General features: G+C 43.4%; 2 protein-coding genes and 1 non-coding gene across 11 annotated transcripts in view; 2 read left to right on the top strand and 1 right to left on the bottom strand.

The window, feature by feature from the left end:
- Positions 1-1,386, bottom strand: part of LOC134205178 (uncharacterized) — a 429,605-nt gene extending 428,219 nt beyond the window's left edge. For 4 of the 5 annotated variants that reach the window (XR_009978075.1, XR_009978076.1, XM_062680187.1 and 1 more), the window contains exons 1-2: positions 507-1,366; positions 14-447 (exon numbers count right to left, since the gene is read on the bottom strand). Coding sequence is in view for 2 of the 5 variants with exons in the window: in XM_062680187.1 (XP_062536171.1) it covers positions 14-447; positions 507-1,211 (1,139 nt within the window). In the remaining 3 variants the exon portion in view is untranslated. Of the gene's footprint in view, positions 1-13; positions 448-506 lie in introns of all 5 variants that reach the window. The other variant, XR_009978074.1, reaches the window with a different exon arrangement.
- A 177-nt stretch (positions 1,387-1,563) lies between these two features.
- Positions 1,564-11,942, top strand: LOC134206737 (uncharacterized). Of its 5 annotated transcripts, none has more exons than XM_062682480.1 (4): positions 1,564-1,593; positions 2,162-3,007; positions 3,097-3,560; positions 11,729-11,942. In XM_062682480.1, the coding sequence occupies exons 2-4, from the start codon at positions 2,183-2,185 to the stop codon at positions 11,940-11,942; spliced, it is 1,503 nt and encodes a 500-aa protein (XP_062538464.1). In that variant the 5' UTR covers positions 1,564-1,593; positions 2,162-2,182. The 5 variants fall into 5 exon arrangements, with proteins under 5 accessions (XP_062538464.1, XP_062538456.1, XP_062538461.1 ...); XM_062682472.1 differs by having other exon boundaries at positions 1,585-1,657; XM_062682477.1 differs by lacking the exon at positions 1,564-1,593 and adding an exon at positions 1,629-1,647.
- Positions 11,943-12,014: 72 nt separating this feature from the next.
- Trnar-ucg (transfer RNA arginine (anticodon UCG)) lies at positions 12,015-12,088 on the top strand. The gene has a single exon. It is a non-coding gene; the product is annotated as a tRNA-Arg (tRNA).
- The last annotated feature ends 6,516 nt before the right edge of the window (positions 12,089-18,604 follow it).

Here is an 18,604-nt window from a genome sequence, read left to right as displayed (position 1 = left end):
GCAACAATAATACCTGTGAAATAGTGCTCGTTCCTCCTTAGTGAATTCATTGCTGAACACCAAATCGTACTCCAGATCGCTGTTCTTAAAATTACGCATCATTTGCCGATAAAAATTTATATCAATTCCATATGTCTCGTTGCGGGTATTGATCTTTCCTTTCTTGTTTGCTTCTTCGCCTTTCTCTTTTGTGGCCGGACCACAGCCCAATCCTTGTCGACCGATTTTGATCTGACAGTTGATTGGATCCACAATGCCTTCGTTCTTCGATCCCAATGAGCCACCGGTCCAGCCCAGTTTTTGCAGTAATTTGAACCCGAGGTTACTTTCTTCGATTTTTTTCTCCTGAAAATCTTCCACAACCTTGCGTCCTCGGTGATCTACCGCACCATCCACTTGTTTTCGCTCCACGTTTGTGTTGGTCAACTCAGTGGGACGCTTTTTTCGCTGAAATAAAAAAATGAAAAATGAAATGAAAAAAATTAAAAACAAAGACTTGAACTCACATAAATTTTATAACAGTGCTTTGCCATGGATTCGATGAAAGCAGCCTTGAAAGCCTTTTTACCCGCTTTCCCATTTCCATCGATTACCGTTTGTAGTAATGTGAATTGTCCCACTCGCACTTCTCCAACCGTTCGCCCCTGGGCATCATTAGAAAACATTATAATCATTTTGCTCTTCCCCAAACGATCGAACTCGATCTGGGTTTGTTGGTAATCGTTGTTCAGCAAAACAACATTGTTGTAGACGTCTTCCAAAGAACGGATCACTTCCACTGGTTTATGCTTCCGTGAAGAGGTTGCCAGTTGGGGCACTTGTTCCCCAGGACCTTTTCTCTGTACTTTGGAGGCAGCGGCATCCGATGCGGAAACGAATGTTCTTTGAAGTTTGTTCTTCCGGGAGTCACGGTACTCGTCGGCAATGCCCTTAGACAGTTCCTTTATTCGTTCCATGGTTTGCAGCGGATATCTGCAGTGAAGCAACTCGGTGTTGACGAATACCTGCGCCAAGCAGACGAGCTCATCTTCCGGGATCCAGCTTTGGTGGCACTCCATGAAACGACGCCGCAGATCCCAGTGCTCTTCTGGTTCATAATGTGACCGATAGGAAAGGATATCCCAGTCGGTGTTTGCCACTTGTTCTTCTGCCGCCTGTTTACTCACTTTCCCCCCTTGACTACTAGTGTCATCAAATTTTCTCTTAGACATTGTAATAATTACTTTTTCTGTAATCAAACTTAATTTTTAAATATATTTCTCACTCTGAAAACACGAACTTTGCTCACAATTACGAGGCTTCCTTGAAAGAAAATATAAACAAATTCGGAGGCTTTTGGTTTTCTTCTTTTTTCAGCCACCACTTTTTCAGAAATCTGACAGTTCCGAATTCCACAGTTGATCGGAACGGAACCGCAAATGTCTACTGTGTTTAAAAATATTTCTCGCAGTGCATTATACTAATGACACACTGGTGGTGTTCGTTCCAGAATACAAGAATCTTGAAATGAGTGCCATACCTAATATTGTCTTCATTAAAGATAGCCTTGAAAATATTTTCTTGCCGGCTTGTACCATGGAACAAATACCATAGGTGTGTCCATAGTATAAATTTTAGCGCCCACTCACTTTTGATTAAAGACGTTTCGTAAAAAAAAGTTCTGGTTTTAGTCAGAGACGATGGTATTATATAGAGACACGCGGAGAGAATAAAAGCTTTTCTGGTCTCACGGCCAGCAGACAAAAAAATCCTGTGCGATCGGCAACATCAAAATTTGTGAGAACTTGAAGTGACTCTAATTGTGAGCAGTTTTTTCGTTTGCTCCAACTACATAGTTTGTCTTCTTTAGTACCATTTCCATATATTGAACAATACATATGATTAAGTACAAAATATAAATTTGCTATGAGAACACTGAAAACATTTTCATTTACTGAACTTTCCAAACTTTTTTATAATTTCTATGATGTAGATTACAATACCCGTCCTGCATTTAGTACCGATTGGTAATGTTTGTTTACTTTGCTCGTTTGGTACCGCGTTTGGCGGTTCGTTTGGTACTTTCGGCTTCACCCTTTGCGGGTCTCTATCTATAAACAACGTCTCTGGTTTTAGTAAAATTTTCACAGTTCGTGATTGATTAAATTAAATATAATTATAGTACTCAGCCGTAAATTTCACCATGAGCGATTCCAAATACGCATCAACGGACGAGGGCGATGTGTTGTTAATTTTCGACCCGGTTCCTATCGATGGCGACCAGCAGGAGGACAATGCGACCACCCCGATCCCTTCCCATTCCGATGTCGAGCAATCGGAACAGGTAATTCCGGAAACAACTCAGCAGCCTAACAATCCACCTGCCGAAGAGGCAGATTCGGTGCCCTGCGATTGGGACATCGATTGTTATAGAAATCGCTTCGAAACTGACGAACATTGGGAGTTGCGGAGGAAGTTTATGGAGCAATACAAGAAAACCATTGCGGAGGAAGAACTGGTGGCTCTGGCACAGGCTTTATCAAATTCGGTACTGCTGAATACCGTGTACTGCGAAGAAATTTCTGCCAAACTGAATTTATTAGGTGCAGCAATCGCCGAAGAATATCTCAACTCCAGACGACAATTTGCCCAAAAACTAACGGTTCCCGCTTCGACTGCGATCGTGGACTGGATGGGCCGGATTTCGGAAGGGCAAAAAAGAGCCCAGCGGAAACAGTTGGCCGTGCGGATGTTGAAACCTACAATATCTATCTCTTCACTGGACGACGTGTTCCACAACTTTGTTCTCCTTGATGACAATCTGGACGACAGTGGCCGGGAGTTTGGGATGCTCAATTGCGGATTGTTTGTCTTTCGATTGATATCCCATGAGCGTCGGAACTGGGAGGGTAACATTACCGCAGCCGAATTTCTTCTGAGCAAATCCGTCGGTCAGAAAAAGAAGGTGAAACAGACGTGTAGGGAAGAAGCGTTACAGTTGCTGAGGAAAAAATGTTATAAGATTAAGGTATGTCTTAGTTTTTTTGTTAGAATCATTATTATAAGCAGTGGAGGATTAAGAAACCTTAATCGGGGGTTTGTTTCCTTTAATTCCAGACTAACCCTAATCGTTGCTGGGATGGTTGCAATGTGGAACGATTGGAATCAGTTGAACCTGTGGACCATCAAGGAAATCCGTTTAGAAAATCGTCTAAACTTCAAACGTCGAAAGATCAGCTGAAAGAAGATAACATCGGGTTTCGAATGCTGCGAAAACTTGGCTGGGGTGGCGGTCCACTCGGGAAGCATAAGGAGGGAATCGTGGATCCCATAGAAGTTCAAGCAAAACGTGGCAGGAGAGGACTCGGATTGCCGCAGCTTACGCCAGCTTCATCCAAAACCGAGCCGGCCAACTACCCGAACAGTTTTCTGGTAGATGGTTTCCAGCTAGAAAATGAAGCGTTTCACATTGATGTCAGTTTTTATCGCGATCTGATGGTGAATTTCAAGGCACGACAGCTAGGATATGATTTAATATTTTCGATTGATTTTACTGAAATCGAAAGAGCGTTACTCTGCAAGTAAGTGTATCAAAGGATTGGGGGTGGTCATACTCAAAATACTGCTCGTGCTAATCCATAAGTTGAACATATTTAACTATATTCAGATAAGGCGAAAATCTCTGATGGGCCAAGATGAGCAAGTATAATTTCCAAGTGGGAAATTATGTCGATTTTCCAGAAAATTATTCGTGCTAGTCAAGTGATATACACATTTAGATCAGATACCACGAAGTGGAGCCGTGGTGCGCAAGGCCAAGTGGCAGATATCCCTTGTCCCTATCCGGATATTCTATCTTCGTATTTTTTATCGCTCTTCTTGTTTTATTCCAGTATTTTGAAATATGTTACCTTGCCAAAACAGTTCCTACGTCCAATTTGAGTTGATAAGCCAGGCTTATTGTACCTATCCATACCGCGCGCACATTAAGGAACAAAAAGTAAATTTTGTGCCATATTCTGCACCACATAAATTGCTTTCTATAAGATAGAGATTACACTCTGAAAGCTGATTTTCATCATATTGAAGCAACAAATAATCTGCTTTTGCACTTCTTACTTTTTACTTATGGATCCTGTACACCTCCGGTGGTGCAAAGGGCCGACTTGAAAGATCTTCATCCTCAGCGTTGCCCGGCTATCGCTTTAACCTGTTGCCAGGTTAGATTTCGGTCGACTTCTTTTATTTCTTTATTGAGGCTTCGCCGCCATGAGCCTCTGGGTCTGCCTCTGCTGCGATGTCCCGCTGGGTTCCAGTCTAATGCTTGCTTACAGATTTCGTTTCCGCCCCTACGTAGTGTTGCCGACCCAGCCCCACTTCCGATCCTGAATTTCTGTTGCTATCGACCTCTGGTGACAACGACGATGGAGCTCGTTGTTTGAGATCCAGTTGTGAGCCAACAGGCCCGAATTATATACCGCAGGCATCTGTTAATGGACACCTGCAGCCGTTGAGTGTTCTCCACTGATACACACCATGTTTCGCTAGCGTATAACAGCACAGATTTCACGGCTACTGTGAAACTGGAAGGAGTCACCGTGTTTACATCCAAAGATTTGGTTTTGTTGACGTTGATGACTAAACCTGCCTAGGAGGAGCGCTCGGCAAGGTCGTTGAGCTTACTCTGCATATCAGAGCGCCGTTGCGCGACGAGTGCAACGTCATCCGCCAATTCGAAGACGTTTAGGTGCTCCATGGTTATAGGCTGCCATAACAGCCCGCGGTTTGGTTCACGGTCAATCGCATCTACCAGAATCTCATCGATTACGATGAGGAACAGTAACGGTGATAGAATACATCCTTGCCTCACACCAGCTACGATCCGGATAGGGTCGGACAGGACCCCATTGTGCAAGGCCTCGTACTGTGCTTCGATGAGGCCGATGATTTTCTCAGGAACCCCCTTGCGTCTCAGGGCGCCCCACATATTCTCGTGATTTGAACGGTCGAAAGCTTTTTCGTAGTCAATGAATACCAAGTAAAGGGACTCTTGGAATTCGTTGACCTGCTCCAAAATGATGCGGAGCGTGACAATATGGTCCACACAGGATCTTCCGGCACGGAATCCGGCTCGCTGCGGCCGGATAGTCGCATCGATCTTCTCCTGAATCCGGGCTAGGATAATTTTGCACAGAACTACTACGGTACACAGCAACATAATGCCTCGCCAGTTATCGCATACAGTCAGGTCACCCTTTTTGGGCACCTTCACTAAGATACGATATTACGAAATAAACAATGCAGTAGTTGAGCGGATGTCTTGGGGTCAGCTTTGAGCATCTCGGCTGATATGCGATTGTTGAGTTGTTCGAAGTGCTCGAACCAGCGTTTCAGCTGGTCAGTTGGGTCGGTCAATAACTGATCATTCGCGTCTTTCACAGGCATCGTTGCATTCATCTTCGCCCCGCTTAAGCGTCGTGAGATATCGTAGAGGAGGCGAATGTCCCCGGTTGCGGCGGCTCTCTCTCCTTCGTCGGCCAGAGAGTCAGCCCACGCTCGCTTGTTCCGTCGACATGAGCGTTTTACTTCCTTCTCAAGAGCCGTGTATCGTTGACGGGGTAAGACTTTGGCTCCTCTGGTTTTCGATCACTCTATCGCGACTTTGGCTTCTCTTCGCTCCGCTATCTTCCTCCAGGTCTCATCGGTGATCCATTGTTTTCTCTGTGTGCGTAGTTCGCCCAGATTGTTCTCGCTGGTGGTGATGAAGGCATTCTTGATGGCGGTCCACTAGTCTTCCACGCTGCCACCTTCCGGAATATCTGCAGCACGCGTCTCCAGTTCTTCAACGGAGGACCGTTTCACCGTGGCATCTTCCAGTCGGCGTGTGTTGAATCGTCGTCCAACTCTTTCCTCCTGCCAACGAATCCGCGCTATGCGCAGGCGTATTTCGCCGATGAGGAGGTGATGATCAGACGCGATATCGGCACTACGTTTATTCCGTACATCAAGAAAGCTCCGTTTCCATTTTCGGTTGATGCAGATGTGGTCGATTTGATTTTCTGTAAAGCCGTCACGAGAGACCCACGTGACCTTGTGAACCGGTCGATGAGGGAAGAGCGATCCCCCGATCACCATGTCGTTATTACCACAAAGTTCTGCGAACAGCTCACCGTTTTCGCTCATTTCTCCGAGACCATGGCGTCCCATAATGCGCTCATGGTTCCAGTTGTCGGATCCGATCTTCGCATTGAAGTCGCCCAAACAGATCTTGATATCACCCTTCGGAATTCTATCTACGACGGCATTGAGTTGACTGTAGAAGTTCTCTTTGTCTTGCAGATCGGCAGCATCGGTTGGCGCATAACATTGGATTATAGTAAGGTTTCGGACCCGTGTTCTAAATATGGCAACGATTATCCTTTCACTTATAGGTTCCCACTTCATAAGCGCAGAGTGTGCCTGAGCGATTAGTAGGAAGTCAACTCCGCGATGCCGGGGAGCGTGTTCACCTCGTAAACCAGAGTATAGCAGAACTTGTCCCGACGGCGTTCTGTGTTCTCCAAAGTTTGGCCAACGGACTTCACTCAGTCCCAGGATCTCAAGCATCATGCGGCGTGCCTCATTGGCAAGTTGTGCCAATTTACCCTGCTGGGCTAGGGTTAAAACGTTCCATGTTCCATGTTCCTATTCGTTTCCGTTGTTTCGCGCTAAGAGTCGTCGCCGTAAAATCAGTCCGTATGTGTACCACAAAGAGCCTGTACCACATTTGAAACAGGTCGAAAAACATTTGGTTAGTTGTGTAGATCAAAAGGCTATACTCCAGGAATTTTTCGGATGACCAAGAAGTTGTGCTGTGTACGCATTCTATTCTTTGTACCGCAAGGAGCATGCTTTATTTATTACCAGACTAAGGCCGGGGTGGCCTGTGCAATACATAGAAGTCTTCTCCATACAGCTCGGTCCATGGCTGCACGTCGCCAATCACGCAGTCTGCGGAGGGTCCGCAAATCGTCCTCTTCCTGATCGTTCCACCTTGCCCACTGTGCACCTTGCCTTTTTATTCCCGTCGGATCGTTGTCGAGAACCATTTTAACCGAATGGCTGTCCGACATTCTGGCTACGTGCCCGGCCCACCGCAGTCTTCCGATTTTCGCAGTGTGGACGATGGATGGTTCTCCCAACAGCTGATGCAAATCGTGGTTCATTCGCCTCCTCCACGTACTGTCCGCCATCTACACCCCACCATAGATGGTACGCAGCACTTTCCTTTCGAAAACTCCCAGTGTACACTGGTTCTCCACGAGCATCGTCCAGGTTTTGTGTCCGTAGTGGACTACCGTTCTAATAAGGATTTTGTAGATAGTCATTTTGGTACGGCGGCAAACTCTTCGGTCAGAGCGTTTTGCGGAGTCCAAAGTACGTACGATTTCCTGCCATGATGCGTCTCGTTATCGGCGGTCACCAGTGAGCCCAAGTACACGAATTCTTCAACCACCTCGATGTTGTCACCACCAATACAAACTTGTGGTGGGTGGATTACATTGTCCTCTTTTGAGCCTCTTCCTATCATGTATCGGCGTGTTGATGACTAATCCAATCCGCTTAGCTTCGCTTTTCAGTCTAATGTAGGCTTCCATCCTCTCAAAGTCACGTGCCATAATATCTATGTACCACTCGTGTCGATCCCTGCCCTTCGTATTACCTCTTCCAAAGCGATGTTGAATAGCAGACACGAAAGACCATCACCTTGCCGTAACCCTCTGCGCGTTTCGAAGGGCCTCGAGAATGCCCCTGAAACTCGAACTACGCACATTACCCGATTCATCGTCGCCTTGATCAACCGTATCAGTTTATCCGGGAATCCGTTTTGGTGCCTTAGCTGCCATAGCTGGTCCGAATTGCCTTTGAAGTCGATAAACAGATTTCTGCACCTGACGTACGGCGAACACATGATCTGTGGTGGAGCGTTCACCCATAAATCCCGCCTGGTACTGCCCCACGAAATCTCTTGCAATTGGTGTTAGTCGGCGGCATAAAATTTGGGAGAGTACCTCATAGGCGGTGAGACACGCGGCTACAAAGCAAGACCATGCTGAGAGTGGCTGGGTTCGATTCCCGGTGCCGGTCTAGGCAATTTTCGGATTGGAAATTGTCTCGACTTCCCTGGGCATAAAAGTATCATCGTGTTAGCCTCATGATATACGAATGCAGAAATGGTAACCTGGCTTAGAAACCCTGCAGTTAATAACTGTGGAAGTGCTTAATGAACACTAAGCAGCGATGCGGCTCTGTCCCATTGTGGGGTGTAATGCCAATAAGAAGAAGAAGAAGAAGAAGAAGAACCTTATAGGCGGCGTTCAGCAATGTGATTGCGTGGCACGTGGTCCTTACGTGAACGGTTTAACTTTCGTGCGTTATTAGCGCAGTATAGTTGCTCCGTCTCTTCACGGTCTCGATCCTTCCTCCGGAAAATCGAGTTCTGTCTATTCCGCGCCCGTTTGTATCGTGCCTCGTTCGGCTTCGTGCGGTGTTGCAGAAATCTCGCCCATGCTGCATTTTTCTCCTCAACTAACTGCTCGCATTCGCCGTCATACCAGTCGTTTCTCTGATCCGGAAGTGCCTAGTGCACCGGGAGCATGGAGCATGCACTATATTTGAAACAGGTCGATGGATTGCATGAAAATCGCGAAAAACCAATTTTCGATTAAAAGTCGTTTTTTACGCGGGTTTTCAAAAAAGTCGGTAGTTAGGTCGGAGGAGTGAAGTCGTGTTTTACGCTGTTTTTGGGATTTACTCGATTTTTTCACGCGGTTTTGATTTACGCGTAACGTATCCCCCGTGAAAAACCGACTCCAGCGTATCTTCAATTTTTGTCTTTCTCGTACAACAAAGTTATACCATAAGCTCAATTTTTTGGAATGCGCATGCGAAACAAGCGACAAAAGAGAATCATTGATAAAGCTTTGTTTTTGTCGAGATAATAATGACAAAGATCCGAAAAAAATTATCAGCAACAAAAAAGAAGATAATATTGTTGCTAGCTTTTCATTCCGTTATTTTGCATTATTTCTAGAGCAAATTTCGATTTTATGCTATCATATTTTCTGGTTTTATGGATATATTCGAGAATCGGACAATGATTACAAAATCGTATTTTCGGAAATATCAAAGCAAATGATTCTTGCCATATTGTGTTCGGTTTCTGATAAAGCTTTGTCGCTAGGTGCGTTTGTCAGTAACAAACGCTGTTGATGACAAAGAGTATATTATTGCGTTGCTCGAATATTGATTCCCTGACCAAAAGGCTATAATTTCACTCCAAAAGCCAAATTTTGATAGGAGGCTCGGAGACCCATAGTGTTATATACCAATCGACTCTGCTCGAAAAACTGAGCAAATGTCCGTCTGTGTGTGTACGTGTGTAGCTCCGAGATTTTTTTGTTTAACCCGTTTCATATAGAAGGACTTGACCGATTCGAGTGCAACTAGTTTCATTCGACGGAGACACTTTCCTAGTTGGACACTATTGTTCTTGTTTGCTAATAAATCATGCGGTTTGAATAATATTTCTATTTTTCGTTCAACAAATACTGTTTACATGCAAACTTCAAATCATTAATCAATTTAGCCCTGGCGCAATCCATTACTCTCATAGTTGAGTAATTTTTGGGCAGCGTGATATAATCGCATCAAAGCATTTATTAATTATAATGGATAGCGTGTCCCATTTTTTTGCACACACACATACATACATACATAAACACATACGCCTCAATTCGGCGAGCTGAGCCGATTTGTATATAACACGATGGGTCTCCGAGCCTTCTATAAAAAGTTCGGACGCTTGCGTGGCGTTAAAAATTTTCCAAGTTATGTGCGCAAGTTATGATTGGTTTTATTATGTTCGAATGTGTAACGTCTCACGTTGGGCGTCACAAGTTTTTTTTATACAAACATAAAGATTAACAATCGAATGTTACAATATTAACAAATAGTGATAATGCACGTTCTCTCTTGGTGCCCTGAGAGAGACGGCAAGGTGGTGCCAACTGCGGGATATAATGAGGTTTCATATGAGATTTTGGTCCATCAGTCAAATCCCGAAAATGTATTTTCATTGCGTATAGCGCATTTTGTGTAAGAATTCTTTTGTGTAAATATTCTTATCCTGTTTAAGCATCTCGAATCAGTTAGTGCCATTTGGCATTAACGATTCTATGTCTGTGTCTTGAGCAAACACTACTTAACATTTTATTGCCTAAATTAAGGCTTACTTCTAGATTCCAGACACGCAATCTAACACACATAACACAGACATTACAACTATTTGAACATAATAAGACCAATTGTAACACAACCTTATCGAACAGCGCAGAACCGGAGAACCGATTCATGAAAAACTCTTAAGTCAACTAGTGACGAAAAATCTGACTAGAGGACTTTAGCAGACAAGAAACCTAACCTAAGCTACAAATCTCAAAAAAACTAAATCTATTCTAAAACCTCATAAAAAGTAGCAAACCCTACCAAAAGTTGTCTGAACGCCAACGAGTCTTGGCAATTATTGTCCTACAATCAGATTCACTACACTACACTAAATTAACCTGTTGATCCTACATTGAATTGGATCACAATTGATTCTCGCGAAAAATCAAATGACCGTGACCTGCCCTAATTCCGCGCATCGCCTAATACCGTGGTTTTCATAAAAAAATCAGAACCTGACTATCATGGACATCACATTATTTGGTGAGATGTCCAAACATAATATGTTTGAACACAGTTTGATGTCATATCATGCAATTTACAAATTTACAGCAAAATGAACTCAAAATATGTAATCAATCATAATGATTCATATTTGAAAACAAATTATGATCTTATTTTGCTGTAGATTTCTAAATTGTATGATCTGACATCAATCAGTGTACTTATTTTGTTATCGGAACAGAATATCAAATTTAGTTTTCGATTTGCTCTCATCGATAGCAGGAATAGTTTTCGATTTGATGTCACAGTAAGATATTTCTGCTATACATTTTGTTATTCAAACCGTTAAAACGACCAAAAAGATATCAAATTAATTTATCATATTCGGCGATTTCACAACATCAAAACGAGTTATTGTTTTGCTCTCAAGCTTTGCTCGGGAAGTCATCATGCACGTACATATGTGCACGTATGGGCAAATATAATCAAATTTAATAATTATTGTGGTGACATAAATTAAGGATATTAGTAATAATAATAACGTATTTTGAGTTTGATCCCCCCTTACATAAGGTTGATAATACCATTTATATCAAAATAAGAAGTAAGATGAAACAGTGCTGTATTATTTGCATAGACTATTGCAAATCATGCTTGTTATTTGAATTATATCAATTTCATAGTAGTTCAATAGCAGTTTGGTAACCGTAGCATTAAAACAAGTCATTCCATGGTATGTACTTGTTATCACATATAACTTTTTCTAGCACGCTCTTAAATCTTATCACAGCTAACTGAAACCAAACCTTTGTTATGTTTGAGTGTATCGGACAATTTCGTCATTAAAATTTACTCAAAACTCTGTATATAGCTCAATGCAATTAGTTCTGACTGCAGAAATAGCGAACCGCTTACTGTATCATTCGCGGTGCGTTGCTCTCATGATGTAAAACTTCTTCATTAAATACCAAACATGATTTGTAATGGGGTTAAATGCACGTCCTAAGCTTAAATGAAAAAATGAAACTCGCTTCCGCAGGATAGCTTCCGATTTGAACCTACAATGTATGATCGCTACCTATGACTACGAGCATTATCAGTTCGTGTTGTTGAAACATCGAATATCACCTCACGATTTATTGGTGAGAATCCTAGTGGAAAAAGACCCTATTTACAGCGCGCTGTATACAGTGGAACCTCCGGAGGAAGACATGGCTAAGCATAAGAAAATATTAGAGCTGTGCTCTAGATAGAGAATAAATAAACAATTAATGAATTACTCAACACTGTTCTTATTCCGGTATTCAGATGCATTTCGACACCCAGACCGTGTGGCCTAATGGATGAAGGCGTCGGACTTCGAATCCGAAGATTGCAGGTTCGAGTCCTGTCACGGTCGCATAACCTTCCATAGTTTACTTTTTGGTTGATTTTGGTATAAATGCTGAAAACGGTGGGATGCATAAAATGCATACATATTGGAATTGTAATGATGCCGTTTCTGCGCATGTCCATTTTTTTCCCTGCGAGATATCTGAGTATATTCATCAATTCTGATGAACAACGTTTCTGTTTTACCGGCAAGTGAGGGGTAAGTATGGTTTCCTGGAGCAGAGTTTGTCACCTGTTGCTGACAGCAAGGATAACAGAACGCATTCATGTTAGCGAAGGGGAAATTTTGTTATGTCTGTTTACAAAACTTTCAGCCCTAGGCTGGCTCGTCTCGGAAAGGGGAAATGTATACCTAAATGATGTGTTCGATTCTTAACAAAGTCCTTCCTTTAAACATTACATTCTTAACCATCTAAAACCGCAATTTTTGTATTCGATCGAAATCACTCTCTAAAATCGATATGAAATCGTTTAGAGCAATTAAAAATGTTAATTCGCAATTTCATCAATTTCACATTTTGGATTTTAGGATTTTTCCCCAGTTTTTTATCCAATAAAATATTTCCTTGAATCTATTAATCTTTTTTAATTTTTCAACATATTAAAAGTTTTAAAATTCTCATTCAATGCTAAATTATTGGAATTTCTTAAATATTAGGGTTCATTTTTTTTGTCTGGGAAGTTGGAGTTATATTTTAGATTGTATTATTCACCGTCATAGCCTTCTATTGTATTATGTTAGGTAACTGTGGAAAAATATACTAAACTACCAATACCTCACTGTGAGGTGAACCAGCCCAGGGCTTAAAACCTTTTTAATAAAAAAAAATCACTCAAAGGTATACGAAGAAAACACGAAGGAACAAAAAACATAATCAATTTTTATTATCTCGTAACCGTAAACTCGTAAAACCATAATAAAACATTCTCTCGACTCCATTAGATTTCATTTCATTTTTCATTTATTTAGTTAACATCTAAACAGATAACACTGAATCAACAATTTGACGCCACAATGCACGGTTCGAGGCCGCATCTCTCCATCCTCGGATACGCCCCACGCTCGCCAAGTCGTTTTGCACCTGGTCTGCCCATCTCGCTCGCTGCGCTCCACGCCGTCTCGTACCTGCCGGACCGGAAGCGAACACCATCTTTGCAGGGTTGCTGTCCGGCATTCTTGCAACATGTCCTGCCCATCGTACCCTTCCGGCTTTAGCTACCTTCTGGATACTGGGTTCGCCGTAGAGTTGGGCGAGCTCATGGTTCATTCTTCGCCGCCACACACCGTCTTGTAGCACACCGCCAAAGATGGTCCTAAGCACCCGTCTCTCGAATACTTCGAGTGCTTGCAAGTCCTCCTCGAGCATTGTCCATGTTTCATGTCCGTAGAGGACAACCGGTCTTATAAGCGTCTTGTACATGACACATTTGATGCGGTGGTGAATCTTTTTCGACCGCAGTTTCTTCTGGAGCCCGAAGTAGGTCCGACTTCCACAGATGATGCGCCTTCGTATTTCACGACTAACGTTGTTGTCAGCCGTTAGCAAGGATCCGAGGTAGACGAATTCCTCGACCACCTCGAAGGTATCCCCGTCTATCGTAACAGTGCTTCCTAGGCGGGCCCTGTCGCGCTCGGTTCCGCCCACAAGCATGTACTTTGTCTTTGACGCATTCACCACCAGTCCAACTTTTGTTGCTTCACGTTTCAGGCGGGTGTACAGTTCTGCCACCTTTGCAAATGTTCGGCCGACAAAGTCCATGTCATCCGCGAAGCAAATAAATTGACTGGATCTGTTGAAAATCGTACCCCGGCTATTACATCCGGCTCTCCGCATGACACCTTCTAGCGCAATGTTGAACAACAGGCACGAAAGTCCATCACCTTGTCTTAGTCCCCGGCGCGATTCGAACGAACTGGAGTGTTCGCCCGAAATCTTCACACAGTTTTGCACACCATCCACCGTTGCTTTGATCAATCTGGTAAGCTTCCCAGAGAAGCTGTTCTCGTTCATAATTTTCCATAGCTCTACGCGGTCTATACTGTCGTATGCCGCCTTGAAATCAACGAACAGATGATGCGTTGGGACCTGGTATTCACGGCATTTTTGAAGGATTCGCCGTACAGTAAAGATCTGGTCCGTTGTCGAGCGGCCGTCAACGAAGCCGGCTTGATAACTTCCCACGAACTCGTTCACTAATGGTGACAGACGACGGAAGATGATCTGGGATATCACTTTGTAGGCGGCATTAAGGATGGTGATCGCTCGAAAGTTCTCACACTCCAGTTTGTCGCCTTTCTTGTAGATGGGGCATATAACCCCTTCCTTCCACTCCTCCGGTAGCTGTTCGGTTTCCCAGATTCTGACTATCAGTTTGTGCAGGCAAGTGGCCAGCTTTTCCGGGCCCATCTTGATGAGCTCAGCTCCGATACCATCCTTACCAGCTGCTTTATTGGTCTTTAGCTGTTGAATGGCATCCTTAACTTCCCTCAAGGTGGGGGATGGTTGGCTTCCATCGTCCGCTGAACGGACGTAGTTATCTCCTCCGCTGTCTTGACTTTCACTGCCTGTGCTCTCAGCACCATTCAGATGTTCCTCGTAGTGCTGCTTCCACCTTTCGATCACCACACGTTCGTCCGTCAAAATGCTCCCATCCTTATACCGGCACATTTCGGATCGCGGCACGAAGCCTTTGCGGGATGCGTTGAGCTTCTGATAGAACTTGCGTGTATCTTGAGAACGGCACAGCTGTTCCATCTCCTCGCACTCCGTCTCCTCCAGGCGGCGTTTCTTCTCCTGAAAAGTCTGCTGTCTCCACTTCCGTCTATAACGTTCCACGTTCTACCGGGTACCTTGCAGCAGCGCGACCGCCCGGGCTGCGTCCTTCTCCTCCAGAATCTGTCTGCACTCTTCGTCGAACCAATCGTTCCGTCGACTTCGACCCATATACCCGACGTTGTTCTCCGCTGCGTCGTTAATGGCTGCTTTGACTGTATTCCAGCAGTCCTCAAGAGGGGCCCCATCGAGCTCCCCCTTTTCCGGCAACGCTGCCTCGAGATGCTGCGCGTATGCAGTGGCTACATCAGGTTGCTTCAGTCGCTCTAGATCGTACCGCGGCGGTCGTCGGAACCGAACATTGTTGATGACGGATAGTTTTGGGCGCAGTTTAACCATCACCAGATAGTGGTCAGAGTCGATGTTAGCGCCACGATATGTCCTGACGTCGATAATGTCGGAGAAGTGCCGTCCATCAATCAGAACGTGGTCGATTTGTGATTCTGTCTGCAGTGGTGATCTCCAGGTGTACCGATACGGGAGGCTGTGTTGGAAGTAGGTGCTGCGAATGGCCATATTCTTGGAGGCGGCGAAATCAATTAGTCGTACTGGGTTCATTCACAAATTACATAACGCTAAAATTGACTATTTTCAACCCCCACCCACCCCCTCGTAACGTTTTTTGTATGGAAGGGTTCAGAAATTTGTATGGGCCGTAACGCTCGGGCAGACACCCTCCCACCCCCATCAGCGTTATGTAATTTGTGAATGTGCCCTAGGCCGTTTTCGTTCGTCAGCCGGTGAGCGCTGAGCTTTCCAATAGTCGGTCTAAACTCCTCCTCTTGGCCAACCTGAGCGTTCAAATCTCCTATGATGATTTTGACGTCGTGGCTTGGGCAGCTGTCGTACTCACGTTCCAGCTGCGCGTAGAATGCGTCCTTATCATCATCAGTGCTTCCGGAGTGTGGGCTATGGACGTTGATTATGCTGAAGTTGAAGAACCGGCCTTTGATCCTCAACCTGCACATTCTTTCATTGATCGGCCACCACCCGATCACGCGCCTTTGCATATCACCCATCACTATGAAAGCTGTTCCCAGCTCGTGTGTGTTGCCGCAGCTCTGGTAGATGGTATGATTACCTCTAAACGTTCGTACCATTGATCCCTTCCAACAAACCTCCTGCAGCGCTACGATGCCGAATCCACGGTCCTTTAGCACATCGGCGAGTATGCGTGTGCTCCCGATGAAGTTGAGAGATTTGCAGTTCCACGAACCGAGTTTCCAATCGCTAGTCCCTTTTCGTCGCAGTGGTCTTCGCCGATGGTTCCGGTCCGTACTCTCTTGTTGATTGTTCGTTGCTTATGATTTTTTAAAGGCTGGCTTGCAGGGCCTGACACCAAACCCCCTAAATTTCCGGAGGACCATTCCTCCTTATTTCCGGTGGACCATGGTGCACAGTTTCACTTAGAGTCCCTCGCTGGCACTCGGACGATGATCAGCCGCCCCTAACATGGAGAACAGACGCTGTTGTGAGCCGATCCTGACATGGAGAACAGACGCTCAATAAGATTTGCACCTTCGGAAAGGAGCAAACCCCCCCCCCCCTTCCCTGTCAGCATACGACCATAGTTCCCACCGGGGTTGGTTACCCGATCTTCCCTAAGGTTGCTCGTATCCCGGCCAGCACCGCGGGGAGGTAGGGATAGGAGTTGCATTAGATAGGAGTTCCATTAGATTTCCATGTTGCAAATATTATATAATGGAATGCCCACCTCACTGGCGGCGCCAGAGTTCTGGAAATGGTGGTGCACCAGTTGGCGTAATTCGTTCATTTGTAATTTGGCGTCCTCGTCAGTAGTAAGAACAATAATTGCAGGGGATAATCAGGCGGTTTCAAATATTACGAAATTTTAACTGCATTTTGTCGTATGTACGTTTTGTATTAATTTATTGAAAAGTTTCTAGGAAGTTTGGAAAATTTAAGTTTAGTTTAGTTTAGTTTAGAAAGTTTAGAGAATAATTTTAGAAATTCCTACAGGAACTATTTTCAAAATTATTTCAGGAATTCCTTCGGATACTTCCGAAAATTCCATTCCCTCGGAAGTTTCTCCAAGAATTCTTTCAACAATAAGGCAAAGACAAAGGTGCTGTTTGAACGAGATGGCGCCACAACATTCAAAGTAAAATGAATTTCCTTGTATGGACAAATCATCCGTTCTCATCAACTACGCATCGCATCAATATGAAAGCTAAGTCAAAAGGCAACAAATAATTTTTAGATTTTTTGTACCCACGACTTGTTTTACAGTTCTAAACAATAAAAGAGATTTCATTGTACCTCCATACTAAATTCTAGCTGTATACTTTCAATTTCTTCAAGACTGTTCTCCACCTCGTGTGTGTGGAAGGAATATTGAAAGCTTACGATATCGAAATGCAGATCTCACTAGTGTAAATGCAATATTACATTGATACAAACACCCTGCAACACCACCTGTCGCCTGAGAATGGAAATATTGCAATTATACCATCAGGTGTAGTGGCTGTTGTTAAAATGTTTTGAAAGGGCCTCAAGCGGAATTTTTGCTAGAATCAGTGATGGGAAATGTCAAAATTTTTTACTAATTTTTTAATAACTTTTTCCAAAAGTGATTTACAGTTCGGATTTTTTGATTAACATGTAGTACTTAAAGGGTCCTAGAACTTTGTCGAACAGATCATTGTTCTAAATACAAAGTGTGAGCCATGAGAGCGAGATTAAAAAAATGTCACGGAATGTCATGACATTAATGTCATCTGACATTAATTCGGCTCTCACGCCGCCAATATCATATTTAGAGAAATTACCTATTAGAAAAAGTTTTCGAGTCATTTGAGGGCTACATGTTTATATGGAAAACATAATTGTAAATGACTTGTGAGAAAAGTTATTAGCAAATTAGTCCCATGACGTCGATATGACATTTCCCGTCACTGGCTAGAATGCAACTGACGACATCCTATTCTAGGACAAAATTTCAGGAATTTCCTTAGAGATTTACGAACGAAATTCTAACGAAATTTTCAAAAAAGCCTCTGATCCAATTTCCGACATTTTTTAATTTCTACAAGATTTTTTTTCGGAATTTCCTCCAGGGATTTCTCCAGAATATCCTTCGGAAATTACTTCGGAGATAAATCAATAAATTTCTATGGAAACTCCTCAAGACAGTCATTTGAAAATTCAAAGTAGGAATTGTAAGAAATTTCGAAAATTTCTTCAGAAATTCCTTAACGATTTTTAAAGGAATTTCTTTAGAAATTCATTTGAAAATTTCTTCGGAAATACGTAAGGAAAATCCTTAATTCATGGGATTATTTTCTACGAAAAAATGTCTGAAGGTTTTTCGAATGAACTTTTGGATAAATTCATGAAATTTCACCTGAAGGAATACTCTTAGAAATTTCTTCGAAGCAACTTCTAGAGTAAATTTCCGAGAAATTCTTGAGAATATCTTAAGAAGTATGATGATGGCTCAACTGTAATCGCGATATTTTGTTTTGTTTTATTTGAAGCAATGCATGAAGTCTTAATTCCAGATTCAAAACAGTTTTTTTTCACTACTGTCTGGTTTTTAAAAAAAAATCCCGGGGAAATTCCTGGATAAGTTCTCGAAGGAGCTCCTATAGATGTTCCTGGAGGTATTCTTGCAGAAGTTTCTCGAATAATTTCCGAAGGAATTCCTGATGAAATCTAGAAACTCATAT

This window comes from Armigeres subalbatus, chromosome 1 (assembly GCF_024139115.2).
Source record: "Armigeres subalbatus isolate Guangzhou_Male chromosome 1, GZ_Asu_2, whole genome shotgun sequence".
In the NCBI taxonomy this organism is placed as follows: Eukaryota; Metazoa; Arthropoda; class Insecta; order Diptera; family Culicidae; genus Armigeres; species Armigeres subalbatus.
Note: the sequence above shows the minus strand (reverse complement) of the source record. Positions and strands in the feature narration are given on the sequence as shown.

Bases quoted from the DNA above. Each gene is read 5' to 3' on its own strand.
- LOC134206737 (XM_062682480.1), top strand. From the start codon at position 2,183: ATGAGCGATTCCAAATACGCATCAACGGACGAGGGCGATGTGTTGTTA. The intron at 3,008-3,096 runs GTATGTCTTAGT...CTTTAATTCCAG, and splicing joins AAAAATGTTATAAGATTAAG to ACTAACCCTAATCGTTGCTG. The intron at 3,561-11,728 runs GTAAGTGTATCA...TCGCTTCCGCAG, and splicing joins GAAAGAGCGTTACTCTGCAA to GATAGCTTCCGATTTGAACC.